The sequence below is a fragment of the Diadema antillarum genome, unplaced genomic scaffold, assembly GCF_040938485.1.
Source record: "Diadema antillarum isolate AM-2024a unplaced genomic scaffold, OU_Dant_1.0 scf00000170, whole genome shotgun sequence".
NCBI lineage: Eukaryota > Metazoa > Echinodermata > Echinoidea > Diadematoida > Diadematidae > Diadema > Diadema antillarum.
In genome coordinates, this window is record NW_027271059.1 from 509,681 (window position 1) to 529,001 (window position 19,321).

The 19,321-nt window shown below is 41.9% G+C and overlaps 1 protein-coding gene across 3 annotated transcripts in view; it reads right to left on the bottom strand.

Annotated features, from left to right (window-relative positions):
* Positions 1 to 19,321, bottom strand: part of LOC139722753 (tyrosine-protein kinase CSK-like) — a 156,637-nt gene that overhangs the window by 57,638 nt on the left and 79,678 nt on the right. For all 3 annotated transcript variants that reach the window (XM_071634037.1, XM_071634039.1, XM_071634038.1), the window contains exon 3: positions 18,136 to 18,370. In XM_071634037.1, the coding sequence (XP_071490138.1) occupies positions 18,136 to 18,370 (235 nt within the window). The remainder of the gene's footprint in view (positions 1 to 18,135; positions 18,371 to 19,321) is intronic.

Genomic DNA, 19,321 nt, shown 5'->3' on the forward strand with positions numbered 1-19,321 from the left:
AGGGGAGGCAAGACGGTTTTCACCTCATGACAATAGAAGGTATGCTCCTACAGTCGCAGCGGACTGGTGCAATTAACTCACTGTTTTCATTTTGACGTGACCTCGCTTTCCTCTTGAATGAACACGTTTCGCACGAAAACCGCTAGGAAAGTGTCGCAGCAAAACTGCTGTAACTTTACTATCAATTCATATTTTTTGATAATCCAAACGGTTATGGAAAGTAAAAAACCTCATTTTAACCTGCCATTATGTTACCTTTTTTAAATAGCGACGATAAAATATTCCAAAATGGAGCATAACGTCACTCTCAAAACGGAAAATAATTGTAAGAAATCGTTGCTAAAATTTCACATCTTGACTTCGTGAACAACAAAAAACTTTCAAGTATGTTTAATACTAAGTATGTATTTCTTTACGGAACTTTAAAACATCACATTCGAGAAGTCATGTGTCCGGATATGTCTGGAAATAATCAACAGAGGTGCACTTTCTACCTTCGTTCCGAGCACGAAATTTCATAGTCATCTTTGTTGCACTTACGTCACTTGTACTTCAGTGCCGTACAGCACTGCTGTACTCTGATCATAACTCGTACCGGGAATTCGTAGTTGTAATGTTACTTACTAGTGCAGTAAAATCTGCGTAAAGTCCAAATAATCCAATGTCATGAATTTGCAAGTGGTTCGTATAGCTGGTAGATATTCACATTTTTGCTACTTTTTTTTTCTTTCTTTTTAATAGGCCAGTTCTGATAACGTAAGTGCTTGTTTTTGAGGTGACGAAGTCCCTTGCAGCACACTGCTACATTGTACTTATCGACACCCCGCGGCCCACTCTCATAGCATGCATGTGCAGTGTACTACGCATCCGCAGCATGCAGCCACCTTGCATCGCACAGTAACAGTATGCTGCATTGCATCGACCAATCAGCTCGCTGGATCGAAGCAGCATGGGGAAAGTCATTCATTGCGCAAGCGCAAATCAGTTTTTCTTAGAACATGACGTCATTATTCTCATTTGCTGCTCCGAGATTTCTGACAAAATACCTCATTTATTTTCACTTGTAACTTAAAAAATAGGTCTTCGGCAAAGCGAACACCACTCTGCTAATGTCCGCCCATGTCTAATGAATATGTATGCTAATTTTCATGAATATTAAGTGGTGCGACCAATTGTGTCTGGAAATAATCGGAGGGTAGTTTTCCAAGACAGTGAAACATGAAATGTTGAATAACTTAAAAAGTTCTCAATTGTTTCTCGTGATTTTTCGTGTGTAGATAGAAATCATCATTTTGCATTGATACCGAGAGTTTGAGCGGAGATATGAGAAGGTGAAATTTTGGTGAAAATGAGAACGCCCGATTCGCACTCCCTCGATGACGGTTGAAAATTCAAAACGTTTCGTGGGTTTCGGGGGAGTTAATTATAGTCGTCCACTGCGACTGCCTAGCAACTTGCGAGATGTTCATTCACATATACATATATGTGACCATGCATCACAAAACGAACAAAAAGTCGCACACACTGATTTTGTGTGAGGACTGAAAATAGGTGAAATGGGTCAACCGAGCCGATCTTGACTTTTTCACTATGCTAAAATTTGGGATCATAAAACGGGCAGGGAAGTGTGTATTTTAGCAGTTTATCTCGAACATTTTTTGGCAGAATAGTGTTATTAAGTGTGTCTTTAGAGTCTCCTTTTCATTTCTTAAAAACCTTGTACATTCTCTTCACTTTTCAAGTCCTATAATTTTTGAAAGGATATACTGCTTTGAAAGTTGGCATTAATTACAGACAGAATGTGTTAATATCAAAAAGGCATGCTCAATTTCAGTTTACTCTGATAATCCTTTCATTGTTGTTACTCCAGTGGTTAACATCCTGTTTTTTGTCCCATTCATTGCACAGCCAGCACTGCTTGGTAAAGATTTAGCACTTGAATAGACACTGTACTTCAGAGCCTCTTTTCTCAGTTCACACTTTTCCTGAGTGTGTGCCTTCTTTCCAATATTTAGATGGGTTAGGAGAGTCCATTTGGTTTGAGATATACATCATTTTAAAGCTTAAAGTCTGCTCTTTCAGAATATGCTCTTAACTAATATTTCATGTCTGGCGACTTTCTGTTTGTTTTGTGATGCAGGGCCACATATGTAGACTCTATGAGACTAAAACTAGGATTAGGACTAGTCAAGTGGCAGTCATATCTGGCACACAGTGACAGCGATTGCTTGCTAAAGGCCGTGTCACACCTTTCCGGGCAAGCCTTGCGTGCGACTTGCAAAGAACAATTTTGACTACCCGTACTCTAGGTCCCCGTAGATGATCCGCGCATGACAGTACCTAGCGCGTATCTCAACCGTAGTCGCCCGGAGGTGCGCACGCATATTTTTTTACCCGCAACCATGTTTATGCCCTGTCACACCTTTCCGGGCAAGCTACTCGGGCTTTTTACTTGTAGGGATTTTCTAGCATACCGGACATTCCTGAGGGCGGAAAAGGATTTGAGCGAGTCAACGCGTGTGTCTTACTTGCTGGACGCGTTCTACTTAATAAATCATACTTGCGAGTATACTGTGTGACCTTTGTACCAGTCGTGTGGGGGCTGACAACTCAGTGAAGGAATTCCTCTGATGGAAAGGCTGAAATCCCACAGAATTTCATTATCTTGGCTGCGTACGGGACTGCGAAGTACCTGCGTGGGAGTTGACTGGGAAGTAGTGCCGCTAAGGGCCTTTTACTGGCGTTCTGCATGGACCTCTCCAGGCATTCCCGCGACTCACCCGGAAAAAATTTTGGTCATGCTCAAAACTTGGCTGCGGTTAAATTGGACTTGCGTGAGCACCTCTGGGCAACTACAGGCCAGATACGTGTTAGATACTGTCAGGTGCGGACCAACTGCGGAGAGCTTCCTCCTCGCCACAAGCCTGCGTAGCTTGCCCGGAACGGTGTGACACGGCCTTAACCAACGGTGCGTTAGTAGTTTACCTGAGGGAGAGGTGACAAGGCACCCACACCACTTGATAACACAAGGGTCAAGGGATCCAGGTCTCTGTTCCTGAGGCCTACAGACCTATTGGTATTATACTAGAGTGCAGATTTGGATATCATCTAGGGTACATAGAGTATGCAACATTCTAATATTTGGAGATTTCATGGGCAGCCCTACATTCTGATTTTTCAATTTTGGAATTTAAACTCGCTACCGTGGTATACAAACGACGCTAATACTGATGCACACACTCACTCGCGTCGACAGCTGTATGTGCACATCTACAGGTAGCCACATACCAGTCTACCAGTTCTGGAAGAAAGTCCAGACTCCAAAGTCTAGATCTAGACCTCCAGGCTCCGTTGTTCCTGTGCTGAAATTTTGTAGGTACAGTTGTATCTGGTTTAGCACTTTCAAGGTTTTTAGCCAAGATAAATCGCTTGATGGTCTTATTCACACCAAGGTCTAGATTTTGTAGGAGTTATCTCAAAGTGTGGCCTGACCAGGCAGATGCCGCTACAATTCAGCTGCCGCTTCGCGATCCCAGCGCTGGTGTTGTAGGTAGTGCTAGTGTACTTCCGTATCCATGTAGATATCTCAAATTCCACCATACCAAATTGCTCCAAAATCACATGACTCATGTGCAATTACTCACGAAAATTTGAACCAAATCTGTTACCAGGAAGCGTAAGTGTAGACATCAACTGTCATGTCGTCGCTCAAAATAACTTGCTCTGAATCACGATCTATTGCGGCGTACGCTGCCTGCACAGGCAGAAACTGCAGTTAGCCATCAAATATTAGGCAAGAAATCTTTCATATAATCGGGAGCAAAAAAATCAGTGTACGATATTTATGTTTTGTGGCAAGTGGAATGAATTCGGGTGAGAAATATAATTCCCAGAGCACATAAACTTGCTACAGTATCATTGCACATTGAGTTTTAGCTCCCACGTAGAGTCCCCGTTCGCACGATATTAGACAGCCAATTTCAGAGATTGTGCAGGCAGCGTTCGCCACAATTTCTCGCCACAAATTCTCAGAAGAGCGAGTTTGTTTTGAGTGACTACTTGAAAGTCAACTTCGATATTGATACTTCCCGATATCCAATTGGATTCACATTTAAAGGAGTAATCAAATGGTGTAAGTTCTGATTCATCCAGGTAACGTTCAATAAAGGTACAAAATTAAATCAATTCATCTGGATTTACTGTTTTAATTCCGAGAACAGTTTCACCTCTGATCCTGGACACTTCATCAGCTCGTCTGATTTGATGGCGGGAAGGCGTTGTTGCCAATCGGCGCAGATGCACTACCAACGTTATTGTTCGAAGTCAGTTGCCGAGGAATTCTCCGTATGACAGAGCTGTACACCCAGGAGAGGTTGTATTGGCGAAACCAAGCAGCCGCTACATAAGCGCTTATATCAACATCAAAGACCAGGTACATTCGGCAGGTCTTCTCCCACCTGAAGACCTTCATTTGCAAAACAACTTCAATGACAAAGATGTGTGCATTTTAGACAAGGATCTTTGGTGATTTGAGAGGGGGTTCCGGGAAGCCGTCTACGTCAACTCCGAAAACCCCTCCCTTAATAAGGGTGGGGGACTGCGACACAACCTCTCCCAGGTGTACAGCTCTGTCATCCGTCGATTGCCATGACGCCTTCCCGCCATCAAATCAGAGAAGCTGATGAAGCATCCAGGATTGGACGTGAAACTGTTCTCGAAATTAAAGCAGTAAGTCCAGATGAATTGATTTAATTTTGTACCTTTATTCAAAGGAGTACTTGTGAATAAGCTAAGAAGTATCCTGTAATTGTGGTGCAATTTGATTCAGTGAAATTTGAGATATCTACATAGATAGGAACAGTACATTAGTAGGGGCAGTGATTTTCCGTTTCAAAAAATTGCCTTTTCCGTTTCAGAAAATCATGAATTCCGTTTCAACATGGTGAAAAAACGGAAATTCCGTTTTCCCATATGAATTGTACATACAAAAAATGCAAATTCCGTTTACATGTATTTGCATGCAAAAATGAACAAAAATTAAATGATTGCTATTTGAAGTTTGTGTACCTGTGTAATCGTGTATACATTCATACATGTTATGCATAGTGTATACCTGATGATTTCCAACCTCTGTACATACCACACACCCATGAAGACAAATGAAATGAAACATCAGTATGACAATTTATTTATTTCGACTGTCAAAACATGCACAGGGCTGTCACTTAACTTTTTTCCTTGGTTGCCAGCCGGGCAACCTATAGAGTTTTTTAGGTTGCCAAATGGCGGTTTAACAAATAGGTTGCAACGGTGATAATGTTCGAAGAGTATTGCATAATGTGTAAATCTGCAAGGTTAATTATGGCGATGATAAAGAGGGCTGTTTACACTGCTGTCTACAAATTAGAAAAAAAATATACAAAGTAAAATACAAAATGTAAGTCTCTGAGTCTCAGCTAGTGACTTTATGCTAGTCAAGTGTTTTTATTCCTGTGATTAGAAGCTGCAAACAGAATACATGATAATCAGTTTAATAAGCAGTGTTGATAAAAACTTCAGCACTAAAAGAACGATCAATCTACCTGAATCTTTCTTCAGTCAATACATTGTAATCCAGTTAATCATGCCGTGGGACAGTACATATTTGTGTATCACTATCAAAGCCTGGCCTGCAGTATCAACAACTATCATTATGAATGTCCTCTTTCTTGACTTGCTAGTCAAGTGACTTACAGTGTACTACTGTCTAGTCAAGTCTTTATATTCCTTCAGAAGGTCTAAACAGATGAAAAATTTCAGCACTAAAGGAACAATCAATCTATCTTTCTTCAGTCAATAATCCAGACAAGAAACAAGCACTCATTTCACTCTGATCTTTCCCCATTCTGGCCTCGGTCCCCCCCCCCCCCACCCCCCCCCCCAACAAAAAAAAAACCGAGGAAAACACACACACATTGCAACACAACAAAAACCTCTCCCCTACACCTTCCCAATTTCCGTGTTTCTGTCAGGTGAAACGACATGTTCAAATACAAAAATAAAACAACAGTAGATATTGATTGAAACTCAACACCCATTCATGCCAGCCAGGCCAGGCTACCATAAACTTCAAAGCACATTCCGACAGCTGGCTGGGTGGCAGAAGAATTTGCGCGCGCGTGTCAATTTCTTGACTGGAGAGAGGGCCTGGGAACAGCCCCTTTCCCTGTTCATCTCCAACACCCCAGACAGTTCATGACCTCCAAGAATGCGCCAGTACTCGCGGTTTCTTCTGTTGATTGGTCTCTCTCTCTCCACCCCACCCATGCCAGTCTGGCATGGCACCTTGGCATCGTGGGATTTTTCTTTTTTCTGCGTGAACTTGGAGTTCGATCACTCTTCTCTCCTGAATCATGCATTGTGCGCTGTGCTCTACACACGACATAGCAGGCAGGCATAGCAAGTCACCACTCCACTCACCTGCTGACAGCTTACCGCGAGCAGAAAACAGTTAGACAGTTAGACAGTTTCTTCTGTTGCCGCTACTTTTACTGCCAAAATACTAGCTTTATCATCACACATTATTCGGCGAGACACACGTTGTGTTTTGGAATATAAATGGACTTTCTTCTATGGTTATGATTGTTGGTGTTGGATCAAACTGAGTAAGTGTTCAACAGTTATTGAAATCGTGACATCGCTAGATCTAACGCCGTTAGACATCGCTAGAACTTGCAACTAACACAACTTGGCTTAGAAACTCAGTTTCCGCAGTCTGTGAATATCATGGACATGTAATAATGATTAATTAACAGCTTCTGTTGGATTTGTTTTTACTTTTATGTGTTTTATTTTGTTAAAAAGTGATTTTCCGTGATTTTCCGTGTGGAATATTTTTTCCGTTTCAAAAGGCCGTTTCCGCGTTTTCCGTCCGTTTTCCGCGATCGCGGAAAATCACTGTCCCTACATTAGCACAGCCTACTACCTACTGTAATTTGCTGGAAGTGGTCCTCGAAAAGTCTACATTACATATTAAAGTGGTAGCAATACAAACATTTGAGTGTTTCGATTCATATGTTCAGTTTGGACATTTTGGGGTTTCAAAGCCCTTTTCCGCGGATATGGAAAAGCTAACAAAAATTGGAGAGATGATTTCCTACATAGATTCCAGTATTTTTGACGATTCCTATAGGAGCCTAAATAGCGCTCATCACATAACTTCATAAGCACAGCCTACACTTCAGGTATCTTGTAGGTGCTATAATTACACACGCATAAGTGTTGTACAGTGTATACACCATGTACATACTCACATTGGTTGTACACACAAGTGTACGCCTACGTGTCGTCTGCTACTCAGTACAAATTCACGCACGCACATGCGGGCGCTATTCAGTGAGTTGTGCACCTCTTGCGTTGTGACATTTAGGCTTGTCAACTCATTAGCATAATTCGCACCAATAAAGATTCTTTTTAGGTGATACGCTATCAGCGTATCACCTATTGTGATTGTCAAAATTTCTCTTTTTAGGTGATACGCTATCAGTGTATCACCTATTGTGTTTGTCAAACTCTTCCTTTCTTTCTTTTTATTAGGTGATACGCTATCAGCGTATCACCTATTGTGATTGTCAAAATCTGTCTTTTTTTCTTATTAGGTGATACGCTTTTAGCGTATCACCTATTGTGATTGTCAAAATCTGTCTTTTTAGGTGATACGCTTTTAGCGTATCACCTTTTGTGTTTGTCAAAATCTTCCTTTCTTTCTTTTTATTCTTCTTTCTTTCTGGCACATTTTGTGTCGTGAATATCTCAACATTGACATGACGGAATAACATGACATTTTCAGTCAACATGTCTCATGACAATATCTAGCCACAATAAGGTTTTCATGACAGTAACATATCTATGACGTCATCTGGGCGCCATTTTGTGATTTTCGGACCATGTTACATGATCGATCATAACTTCATAACTAAAGGTCATTTCTGTATCATTTTCGTTGGACATAAAGTTCAGGTCACGCTTTATCTTACTTTTTAATAAATAAATTAAACGAGAACTTACCTGTTTGAAGTTTGATTTTTATTATTTGAGTAATAGGAGTGTGAGTTAATATGAGATCCCACTCGTACGCATGCGCAGTCAATATTCGTCGCCCAGGCAAATCTCCACCTAAGCAATCGGACTGTCTTCCGACGTCTAATACATAATGTCAACTTAGGTGAGAGAACTGAACCAAAGACCCAACTGGGTCAAGTGAGATTTGCCTGATCCATGAGGAAATGCGACCACTGTCACAATCCCACAATCTGGAAATACACTGTAAATTGACGGAGTAAGAACATTACCTTGAAGTTTGAATTGAGGGTGGGAGTGGAGGGCATATTAACTCACACTCCTATTACTCAAATAATAAAAATCAAACTTCAAACAGGTAAGTTCTCGTTTAATTTATTTATTATTTTTCGTAATCTCCGTTGTTCGTTAATATGAGATTTTGAAGCAAGTGGTCGCATTTCTGCAAAAACCAAGCAATGTATGGTGATAAGAATGACATAGTAGCTCACCAATAATACTCTTTCTCTTCAATGATTATCCAGTACCGCCATGGAGAACCTACATGTAGGTCCTGCCCTGATCGACGGCTTATCATAGAACCTGTTGAAGGTTTCCTCATTAGACCATCCGGCCTGTTTCAGAATGTCCGCTATGGGCACATCTGCTGTCTTTGCAGTAGAGACTGCTGCAGCCCTTGTAGAATGCGGTTTGAAAATTCTAGTGTCGATACCCGCCGCACTCATTGTCTCCTTTATCCACCTGGAGATGGTTTGCTTACTGGCTCGTTTGTGAGGTTTCCTATGACATATGAACAGGTGCCTTTCCGTATCCCTCATCACTTTTGTACGCTCAATGTACTTTTTCAGGTAGCGTACCACACAGAGTCTCTTCTCTGAAGGATACTCTTCAATTGTAGTCGTACTCCCTACTCTGTCGGAGGTCTTGTTCTGTTTTACCAAGTCACTGACATGAATCTCTACGCTATTATCCTTCCAAACCAGGCCATCAATATGAATGTAGAACAAAGTCTGTGCCCTTTGTGCCGAAGTGAGTGCGAGCAACATACATAGCTTATGAGTAAGTTCACACAAAGATAGCTTACTGGCTGGTGACATTTTGCGGAGATGATCTAACACGATTTTAACGTCCCAGATATGGTTGTACCGTGGCAGCGGAGTTCGTAAATGAAATACACCTTTCATGAATCTTGTCACCAAAGGATGTGTACTAATTGTACAGTTGCTGTTCTCCAACAGCACCACCGAGGCCAAAGCACTTCTGGCACAGTTAATAGCACTGTAACTCAACTTATGTACATGAAACAGATAACTCAAAAATTCTATAACACTTTCTACAGCAGTGCAGTGACTGTTCAAAGTTTCCTGTCTGCAATACTCTTGCCATTTCTTAATGTAAGTTCCATATTGTGTGCGTGTAGACAGTCTCCAAGATGCACACAACACGTCCACAGTCCTGTCCTGTAGTCCCTTTATCTCGAACTGTGAACGCCAATCCTGCAACAAGAAGATCGAGTTTAGTGCAGAGTGGGTGGGTAGCCTTAGATACTGGTTGTGTCAGCAAGGATTTGCTTCTTTTCAAGATCAAAGGTTCTTCACTCATCATACTTGTCAAGAGAGGGAACCAGGCCTGTGTAGGCCAATTTGGTACCACAAGCAGGCCATGTGCATTGTCTTCTTGTATTTTCTGTAGGCATTTTGCCACCAAACAGAAAGGAGGGAAGGCATAAAAGAGTGCAAATTTTCCCCAGTCTAGTGTGAATGCATCAACTGACTCTGCATTGGGATCTGGCAACCATGAAATGTACCTAGGTAGCTGAGCATTTAGTCTGGATGCAAACAAATCAATTACTGGTGTACCATACTTAGCCACAATCTTCTCAAAGCTATTCTTATCTAGCATCCACTCTGTTCTGTCATTAAAGTGTCTAGACATGAAGTCTGCCTCGTTGTTCTGGCACCCAGGTAAGTGAGCTGCTGACAGCCATATATTGCGTTCTATACACCAATGCCAGATGTCCAACACTACCTGATTGCACGTTTCTGATTTCAGCCCTCCCATGTTATTAAGGTAGGCAACAGCCGTAGTGTTATCAATCCTCAATAGGACATGTACACTTCTCTTATCTGCACAGAAGGATTTCAGAGCCAGTCCAGCTGCCAGTGTTTCTAGGTAATTAATACCCGATGTTTGAGCTGAATGTACTTCCTCTGTGGTCCACCTGCCACCTGTGTGAGAGGTTAAGTCTGTAGCACCCCATCCCTCTGCACTGGCATCTGTACGTAGCTCCAAATTGACCTTTTGTCTGACAACATGATTAAATGACTCATGAATATGTTCTTTCCACCATATCAATTCATGTCGTGCCTCCATGGAAAGAGTCATGGGCCTATCAAAATGACCACAAGCTGCCTTAAGGGCCTGTACCTTGTCTCTCTCTAGATATCTGTAATGCAGTGGGCCATACTGTACTGCAGGGAACGTGGCAACTATTTTCCCTATGACCCTAGCAACCTTTCGAATGGATGGGGTGGCAAGGGATAAGAGGGAGGTGCAAACCTCATAAATGTCATCTTGTTTTTCCCTTGGCAAAGTAATGTGCATTGACCTAGTATTCAAATGAAACCCAAGGAACTCTAGGTCTAGGCCTGGGCTAAGTACTGACTTCTCAGGATGAATTAAGAACCCCAGCTCTGTTAGAAGCTTAGTGGTAGCTGAAACAGCCCTTTGGGTAGCATCCTTAGATCTCCCAATTATCAAAGTGTCATCAAGATAACCCATAACTACATGTCCTTCTGTTCTAAGCTGGGCAAACACTGGCTTCAGCATTTTTGTAAACAGTCTGGGAGCCGAGCTGAGACCATTAGGTAAGGCCTTGTATTGGTACAGTTTACTTTGCCAATAGAAACGCAAATACTTTCTCGATGATGGATGGACGGGAACTGAATAGTATGCATCTTGTAAATCAATAGATGCAATGTAGCAATTTGGGCTGAGCAGTGACAAGGCTGTATGTATGTTGTCCATTTTGAAATGCTGATAAAGGATGCCTGTATTAAGATCAGAAAGATCAAGGATAACTCGTAAGGAACCATTCTTTTTGGGTCTCGTGAAAATATTGGAGATGAATTCTCCATTCTCATGTTCGCAAAGTTCAATCACATTTTTAGCTAAGAGGCGAGAAATCTCTTCCTCTATTTGACTGTTAAGCTCTGAACTGCGAGATAAATTATACAACTCTTTCCCTCTTACAGTAGGGAATTCATTAGGATCAAATTCGAGTTTGTATCCTTTGACAGCATTCAAAATGTATGGATCTGAAGTCAGGCTTCTCCATTTGTCATAGAAATTTTTCAGTCGTCCACCCACCATTGAACTAGCAAGATTTATGAGAGGGCATGTACTCACCTCTGCAGAGGATGAGGAGACTGTTGGTTTAACATGCTCAGTTACTTGCGGGCCCCCGCAAACCCCCGGTATTGAGGGCTCTGTCGGCCGCTGCCCTTGTTGGGTCTGGTCATCGGGGTGGCAGTGTGTGGCTTCCACGAACGCTGGCCTAAAAAAGGCCGCTGTACCGACCCAGCCTGTACGGTTGGCGTGGTCCACCCCGCTGATCTCATTCTACGGTAATTAGCTTCCGTCTGTCGGCGGTAAGGGTGATAATGAGACTGTGACTGCGAATATGGACGCTGACGGGAGTTACCTGTTGAGAAAGGTTTTGAGCCTTTCACAACACCGGCTGCTGCTCTTTGTTCTTCCTGGATGTCTTTGACTTTCTTTCCTAAGTCATCACCAAACAGCTGTTTGGTCACAGGGTTCTGAGGCTTGCACAAGTGTGCAAATTTTGCATTCAAGCCAGGTTTAATGAGGTCCTTCCTCAAGGCGTTCAGCTCAAAATTAGAGCTACACAGGAGTCCGAGAGCGTCCTGCTGTTTTTCTGACAGCTCCGAAGCAGAAAGGGTCTGCGCAAAAGCAGTGATGCCTTTTACAAGAGCGCTCTGAATACGCTGTAGCTTCAGGTCCCTAGCCCGGGTAGTAGGGTTGAGATTCTCCCAAATTGTCAAGTTGACTTTGGGCACGTCAAGTAGTGGACAGTTTTCTGGGCTAGTGTACTTCTTACCAGTCTCCTCTAGGGCAGCCTGTTCAAGAGTGTGGCTAACAAGGTAAGATACCGACCCAGCAATATCCTCATCTAAGGGTTTCCCCACGCTGAGAGGCACTGCGAATTTTGCTGCGATAGCTGGGATGGCTACATTCTTGCCAGAGGCAGGAGTAGCATTACTATCTTCAGTGCTTGTTTCAGCACTGAAATCAGAAGTCTGTGAGTCAGACGCTGGTGTAAGTTTACAGCCAAAAGGCCCATCATCTTGATCGCAGTCATACTCATAGTCAGATAAAAGGAGATTATCATCCTCATCTCCGAGACTTCTCGTGTCATGACTACTACGAGTCTGTGGATGAGAAAGTGGCAAATGATCCACCAATTTTCCCAGCATCTCTTCCAGTTTATTCAGACGATGTTCAACATTTGAGCCACCAACACTAGTGCTTGGTCCCGACTTCGAGGTCGTGGTCTGTGGAGGCTCTGCACGAATGCAGGCCTGACTGTCCTTCTTTGAAATAGGATCTGCACGAATGCAGTCCTGGACAGCCCGAGAATCTTTGGCTAATATCTCAGAGTCAATCATGATCGAGGGCTTCTTAATCAAAAGGTCTGAGACCTCAGAGGTAGCAGCCGACTTGGCGAACTTCCGTGCAATCACGGGAGGAGGAGAAGTAATCTTCGCCGGTGCTTTGCCTTTGGCTTTCCCCGTGCCTTTACCACCGCGGCTAGCCGAGCTCGCCGCTGCCGTCTTACCCTTTCCCCCCGGATCGCTGCCGGGGGAGGGACCCGCTCGCGGTCCGCTGGCGATGCTGGTGGAACCCGCATCGCGAACCAGCTTCTCGTGCGGGAAATTCGGCTTCGTGGAAGAACCCGAATTCGCTTCCATCACTCTCCAAAAATACTACCAAACGATCGGGGAGGTAAAATAACCTATTAAACCCCGAAAACTAGAACGCGAAAGATCGCAAAGTGAAAGAAAATCGGCGAAATTTAGAGCTCAAAATGGCGACTTGACCGCTAAGAAACACACGCTACGAATGAATTGACTGCGCATGCGTACGAGTGGGATCTCATATTAACGAACAACGGAGATTACGAAAAATAATGCTAATTACCTAGGACATCATTACGCGCGCATTAGCACGCGTCAAAGTTTTTAAATGCTTAAAACGACTTCCCAATGGGAAATCTCGAAGTTTCAGACAATTTGAAGCGTTCCGCGCGTTCGCGTCCGTCCGCGCATTTCCACGCACAGTGCGCGTAAGCAACATGAAAATGCACATTTTTTGACTGATTTGGATTCCTGATACATTAAGTAACAATATACATTGATTTCAATCAATTTTGACCTATAACAAAGGAATGCGCTGGCGTCAAAGTTAAAATTTCGTGTCCGCGTCTATGTGCAAATATAGCGAAAAACATGTCTTTGTTTATTTCACCATAGCTCTTTAAAACGTCCGGTCACCCTATGTTTTTATTGCATATTACAAAAGCATATGAATTGGAAATAACGTTTCAAGTACCAATATTTCCATAAATACATTATGATGCCATCATATCATCTGAAATCAAAAAAGTGGAATTAATTTTTTTTAAGGTACTGTTTCTGACATTCATTTGCTCGTATCTCTGTTGTTTAAGCTCAATATTATCCCAAATTCAGATATGTTGTACTTTGAACATTTGCCTTTCAAGTCCATGTCATGGTTTTGAAATTTGTTGACATCATCATACTTTAAATTGTGATTAAAGGTAAAGACGCAAAATCAGACAAGTTTACGTGTTATGTCTATGGGAGGTGATTTTTTTTTAAACCATGCATTGACTTGACAACGTTTAAGCACCTTTATCTCAGCTGATTTTGCTCCATTTCTTCTGAAACTTAAGTATGTTGTAGCTGAGACAATAAGCTGCAGTAATCATGCATTTTATTCTTTGAAATCTCCTCATCAGGTTGACAATTTTGCAGTTAAAAACTGAAAATGAGAATGGAATGTGGACGAAACGATTCCTGATTCATCTTTCACATACATAACTTTACGTTCCTCATATTTTCTCATTGAGACGTATGGCCGAGTGGTTAAAGGCTACGTCTCAGAGACGTGAGGTTGCACACGTGTGGGTTCGAACCCCACAAGATCACGAAACAAAATACTTAGCTATTTTCCTTTTTTTTCTTCAATTGTGTATTACATATTCGTCCATGTAGAAATCATGTTCGTATATAAACGCACCTATACACACACACACACACAAACAATATCCCTCTTTTTTGTGTTGGAGACCACATTGCTTCAACTGCTGCAAAATTTTGCAGGCTGACTTTGTCAAACCGATCATAGTACGTAATGACGACAACGGAGGTGTTGTACTTTGAACAATTGTCTTTCAAGTCCATGTCATTGTTTTGTACTTTGATGACGTCATCACACTAAAAAGTGTGAATAAAGGCAAGGTATCAAAACCAGCCGATTATAGGTTTTATGTCTACGGGACGTATTTTTCCCAAGTTGCCAGAAATGGCATAGCGACATCAGTCGTTACAAGGCCGCTTTTCCATCTAGCAATGCAATACATGTTCACGCGGCCACGTTTGTTGAGTGGGCATTGACTTTTTCCCCCTGTAATATCTATACATTTTTTTTTGTCTTACCATTTCCATGGATGTCCCGTGGCCAAGTTGTTAGAGAAACGGTTTCGCATACGCGCTCAATATAACTTCAAGGCGCTATACTACATTCTTTTCTTTGTCGATCACAGATGACCCCAAGCGTATCACCTAACTCATCCTCAGTGTGACGAGTTTCATATCTCGTTCTTCTTTCTTTCTGCCACATTTTGTGTCGTCAATATCTCAAGAATGACATTACGGAATAACATGAAATTTTCAGTCAACATGTCTCATGACAATATCTAGCCACAATATAAAGGTTTTCATGACAGTAACGTATCTATGACGTCATCTAGGCGCCATTTTGTGATTTTCGGACCATGTTACATGATCGATCATAACTTCATAACTAAAGGTCATTTCTGTATCCTTTTCGGTGGACATAAAGTTCAGGTCATGCTCTATCTTACTTTTTTAATGCTAATTACCTAGGACATCATTACGCGCGCATATGCGCGCATTATGCGCGCGTCAAACTTTTAAAAGGCTCAAAACAACTTTCCAATGGGAAATCTTGAATTTTCAGACAATTTTATGTGTTTCAAACAATTTTGCGCGTACGCGTCCGTCCGCACGTTTTCGCGCGCACAGCGCGTCAGCAACATGAAAATGCACTTTTTTTGACTGATTTGGATTCCTGATACTTTGAGTAACAATATCCACTGATTTTTGATCGATTCTGACAAATAGCAAAGGAATGCACTTGCGTCAAAGTTCAAAGTTCGCGTGCGCGTCTATGTGCAAATATAGTGAAAAAACATACATGTCTTTGTTTATTTCGACAAAGCTCTTTAAAACGTCTGGTGACCCTATGTTTTCATTGCATAATACAAAAGCATATGAATTGGAAATAACGTTTCAAGTATCATTATTTCCATAAATACATTATGACATCATCATATCTTCATCTGAAATCAAAAAAATGAAATTAATTTTTTTGAGGTACTATTTCTGACATTCATTTGCTCGTATCTCTGTAGTTTAAGCTCAATATTATCCCAAATTCAGATATGTTGTACTTTGAACATTTGCTTTTCAAGTCCATGTCATGGTTTTGAAATTTGATGACGTCATCATATTTTAAATTGTGATTAAAGGTAGAGACTCAAAATCAGACAGGTTTACGCGTATTGTCTATGGGAGGTGATTTTTTTTAAAACCATGCATTGACTTGACAACGTTTAAGCACATTTACCTCAGCTGATTTTGCTCCATTTCCTCTGAAACTTAAGTATGTTGTAGCTGAGACAATGAGCTGTAGTAATCATGCATCTTATTTTTTGAAATCTCATCAGGTTGACAATTTCGCAGCTTAAAACTGAAAATAAGAATGGAATGGGAATGAAATGATTCCTGATTCATCTTTCACATAGTAAGTTTGCGTTCCTCAGATTTTCTCGTCGAGACGTATGGCCGAGTGGTTGAAGGTGACGTGAGGTTGCACACGTGCCGGTTCGAACCCCATAAGACCACGAAACAAAATACTTTGCTATTTTACTTTTTTTCTTCAATGGTGTATTACACATTCGTCCATCTAGAAATCATGTTCGTATATAAACGCACCTACACACACACACACAATATCCCTTTGTTTTGTGTTGGAGACCACATTGCTTTGACTGCTGCAAATTTTGGAGGCTGGGCTTGTCAAACTGATCATAGTATATAATGACAACGTACGATGAATATGTTGTACTTCGAACAATTGTCTTTCAAGTCCATGTCAGCGTTTTGTCATTTGATGACGTCATCACTCTGAAAATTGTGATTAAAGACAAGGTATCGAAAATAGCCGATTTCACGTGTTATGTCTACGGGACGTATTTTTCCCCAGTTGCCAGAAATGGCATAGTGCTATTAGTTGTCACAAGGCCTCATTGCCGTCTAGCAATACATGTTCATGCGGCCACGTTTGTTGAGTGGGCATTGACTTTTTCTACCTGTTATATCTATACGTTGTTTTTTTGTCTTGCCTTTTCCATGGATGTTCCGTGGCCGAGTGATTAGAGTAACGGTTTCGCATGCACGCATTTGAGGGATCGATGCTAGCAGGACACTTCTGTTTTTGATTGTTGTTTAACTCTATTCAGATAACGTTTCATATTCACATTCTTTCCGTTGTCGACCACGGATGACCAGTATCTGATATCAACCCAGCGTATCACCAACTCGTCTTCAGTGACGAGTTTCATGTCTCGTCTAATTTGAAATTGCAGACTAAACTGCAATGAAATTCCATCTTTATTTGCACAGCTTGGTCTTTTGGAATTAGAAGAAGAACATATATCTAAAAATAAAATACCAATACAGTCTTCATTTAATAAGTGTACCATTTTTAAGATACACTGTAATTCCAATCTGTTAATCCCTTAATAGTGGTTGCTTCAAAGTTTAAAATACCCCTTCTTTCCAAAACAAAAGGTGACTCAATGCACTGAACAGACCTTCACTGCAAATCCTCTTCCCCCTATTCAGACGCATGCCATTTTATTCCAAAACTCGAAAAGTGGAAAACGAAACGATGTATAAAGAATCATCGTATAGCCGACAGACCATTCAGACACTAATTTTGACCGTTCTGGAAAACATTGTACAGATGTGCAGTTTCCCCCTGCGCATGCTGTTATAGTCATGAGTGACAGCTGTGGGGTCACATTTCGTGCGCGCTCCCATTAAGCCTCGCCCAGTTATACCGTTCCATGGTCGCCATACGTTCAGACGCACACGGAATGCTGATTAGTTATCGAGTTCTAGTTCGAAACAATGCTCTGACCGTCGTTTCGCTATACGTCGTTTCGTTAGTCAGCGTTCAGATGTATAAGTTCATCGTATAGCTATACCGTTTTGGTATAGCTATACAGTTCTAGTATAAATTGTTTGCGTCTGAATGCCCTGCTTTTCTCAAAACCAGCTTTCTTACACATGCTTCATTCATCACTTTCCTTGGGTGGATTATGAACATCCAATTGTGATGAGTCATCTGTCAATGTAAAATGAAGTAGCTCCTCTTTCAAACTTCTATTTGAACTATTGTACAGACACTCACTTTTTGTGGGCTACATCACACAGCAACACATATGGTGTAACAGTCTGCCTGTAATACTAAAAATTCTGTCAGGGAGCCATAATAATCACCAGATTTGCAAATGGCTTTCCAATTCTGGAAAACATTCATTGATACTGACTTTACCTGGAGAAGTCAGTGTGGAAGTGTTTGGAATGGAGTATAGGGCCTACGTTGTGTTCTTATCAAGACAGCAAAAAAGAAGATACACGTACAATGACACGAGTTGCATACCTGTACAAGCGCCCTCAGGTTGGGAAAGTAGACATCTTCATCAATTGTAAGGACCTGGCTAGTGCCATTACCACTGGTGATGATATGGTAGTGCTCAACACGGCCTGAGATACAGACACAGAGTGTGAAGTCGCCAGGGTAATGAGTACTCTCCCTGACGAGGAAAAGGCCATCTTGCCATGGCTTCAGCAGCTGCTCTGCCCTCTCTCGAGTGATCTTCCCATGTAGCCATGGACTGCCAGAGGTTGACATGGTGGGAAATACAAAGGAGTGGACAGTTTTAATGTATGGACACACTGTAGAATAGATTCAAAACACAGCAATATGGGAGTACCTAAGCGCAATGACAATCATCATTTGACAAATTACTTATCAAGTACCCAGTATCGATTGACATGTACTGCTCTTAGTTGATGTACAAACTATATTAAACAAGAGACCCGGGGGTCACGTGCTCATCTGAGTATCGCAATTTCACCTTCCATGCATTCTTGCACACTCTTACCTGAGAATATTGGAAACTTAGGTCTGTATATATGGATCCCCCCCCCCCAACTCCAGGGTGGAGGGGGGGGGGGGCAGGCAGCCCTGGATCTGCAATGAACAAACTTGGAACTAAAGTCATCAATGTACAAACTCATGGTTATAACTTTGCTTTATCATTTCTGGTTCTGGAGTAGAAAATCTTTAATATTCCTTAAGGTTGGGGGGTGGGGTGGGCCCCCTAGGGGCCCCCAAGAGGGACATGGTGCCCATTTGAAGAAATTGATATTCTATCCCCCTAGGGATGCTACCTGCTAAGTTTGGTCAAAATTCATCATGAGGTTTTCAAAAGAACATGTACAATTCAGGTCCCATTAGGACCCATCCCCATCCCCTCTCCCGGGTTCGGGGGGGGGGGGGGGGGGGGGGGGAACAACCCTGATTCCACCAATCCCATGAACAAACTTGAAACTACAGTCATCAATGTACTAACTCAAAGTATTATCTTAGCCCTATCTAGAGAAGATTTTTAAAGATTCCTTAATTTTAGGGGGTTTGGGGCCCCCCAGGTGGGCCATGGTGCCCATTTGAACAAATTGAGATCATATCCCCCTCAGGATGCTAGCTACCAAGTTTGGTGAAAATCAGACATGGGGATCTCAAAGAGAAGATGAAAATGTACAATTTAGGATCCATTAGGACC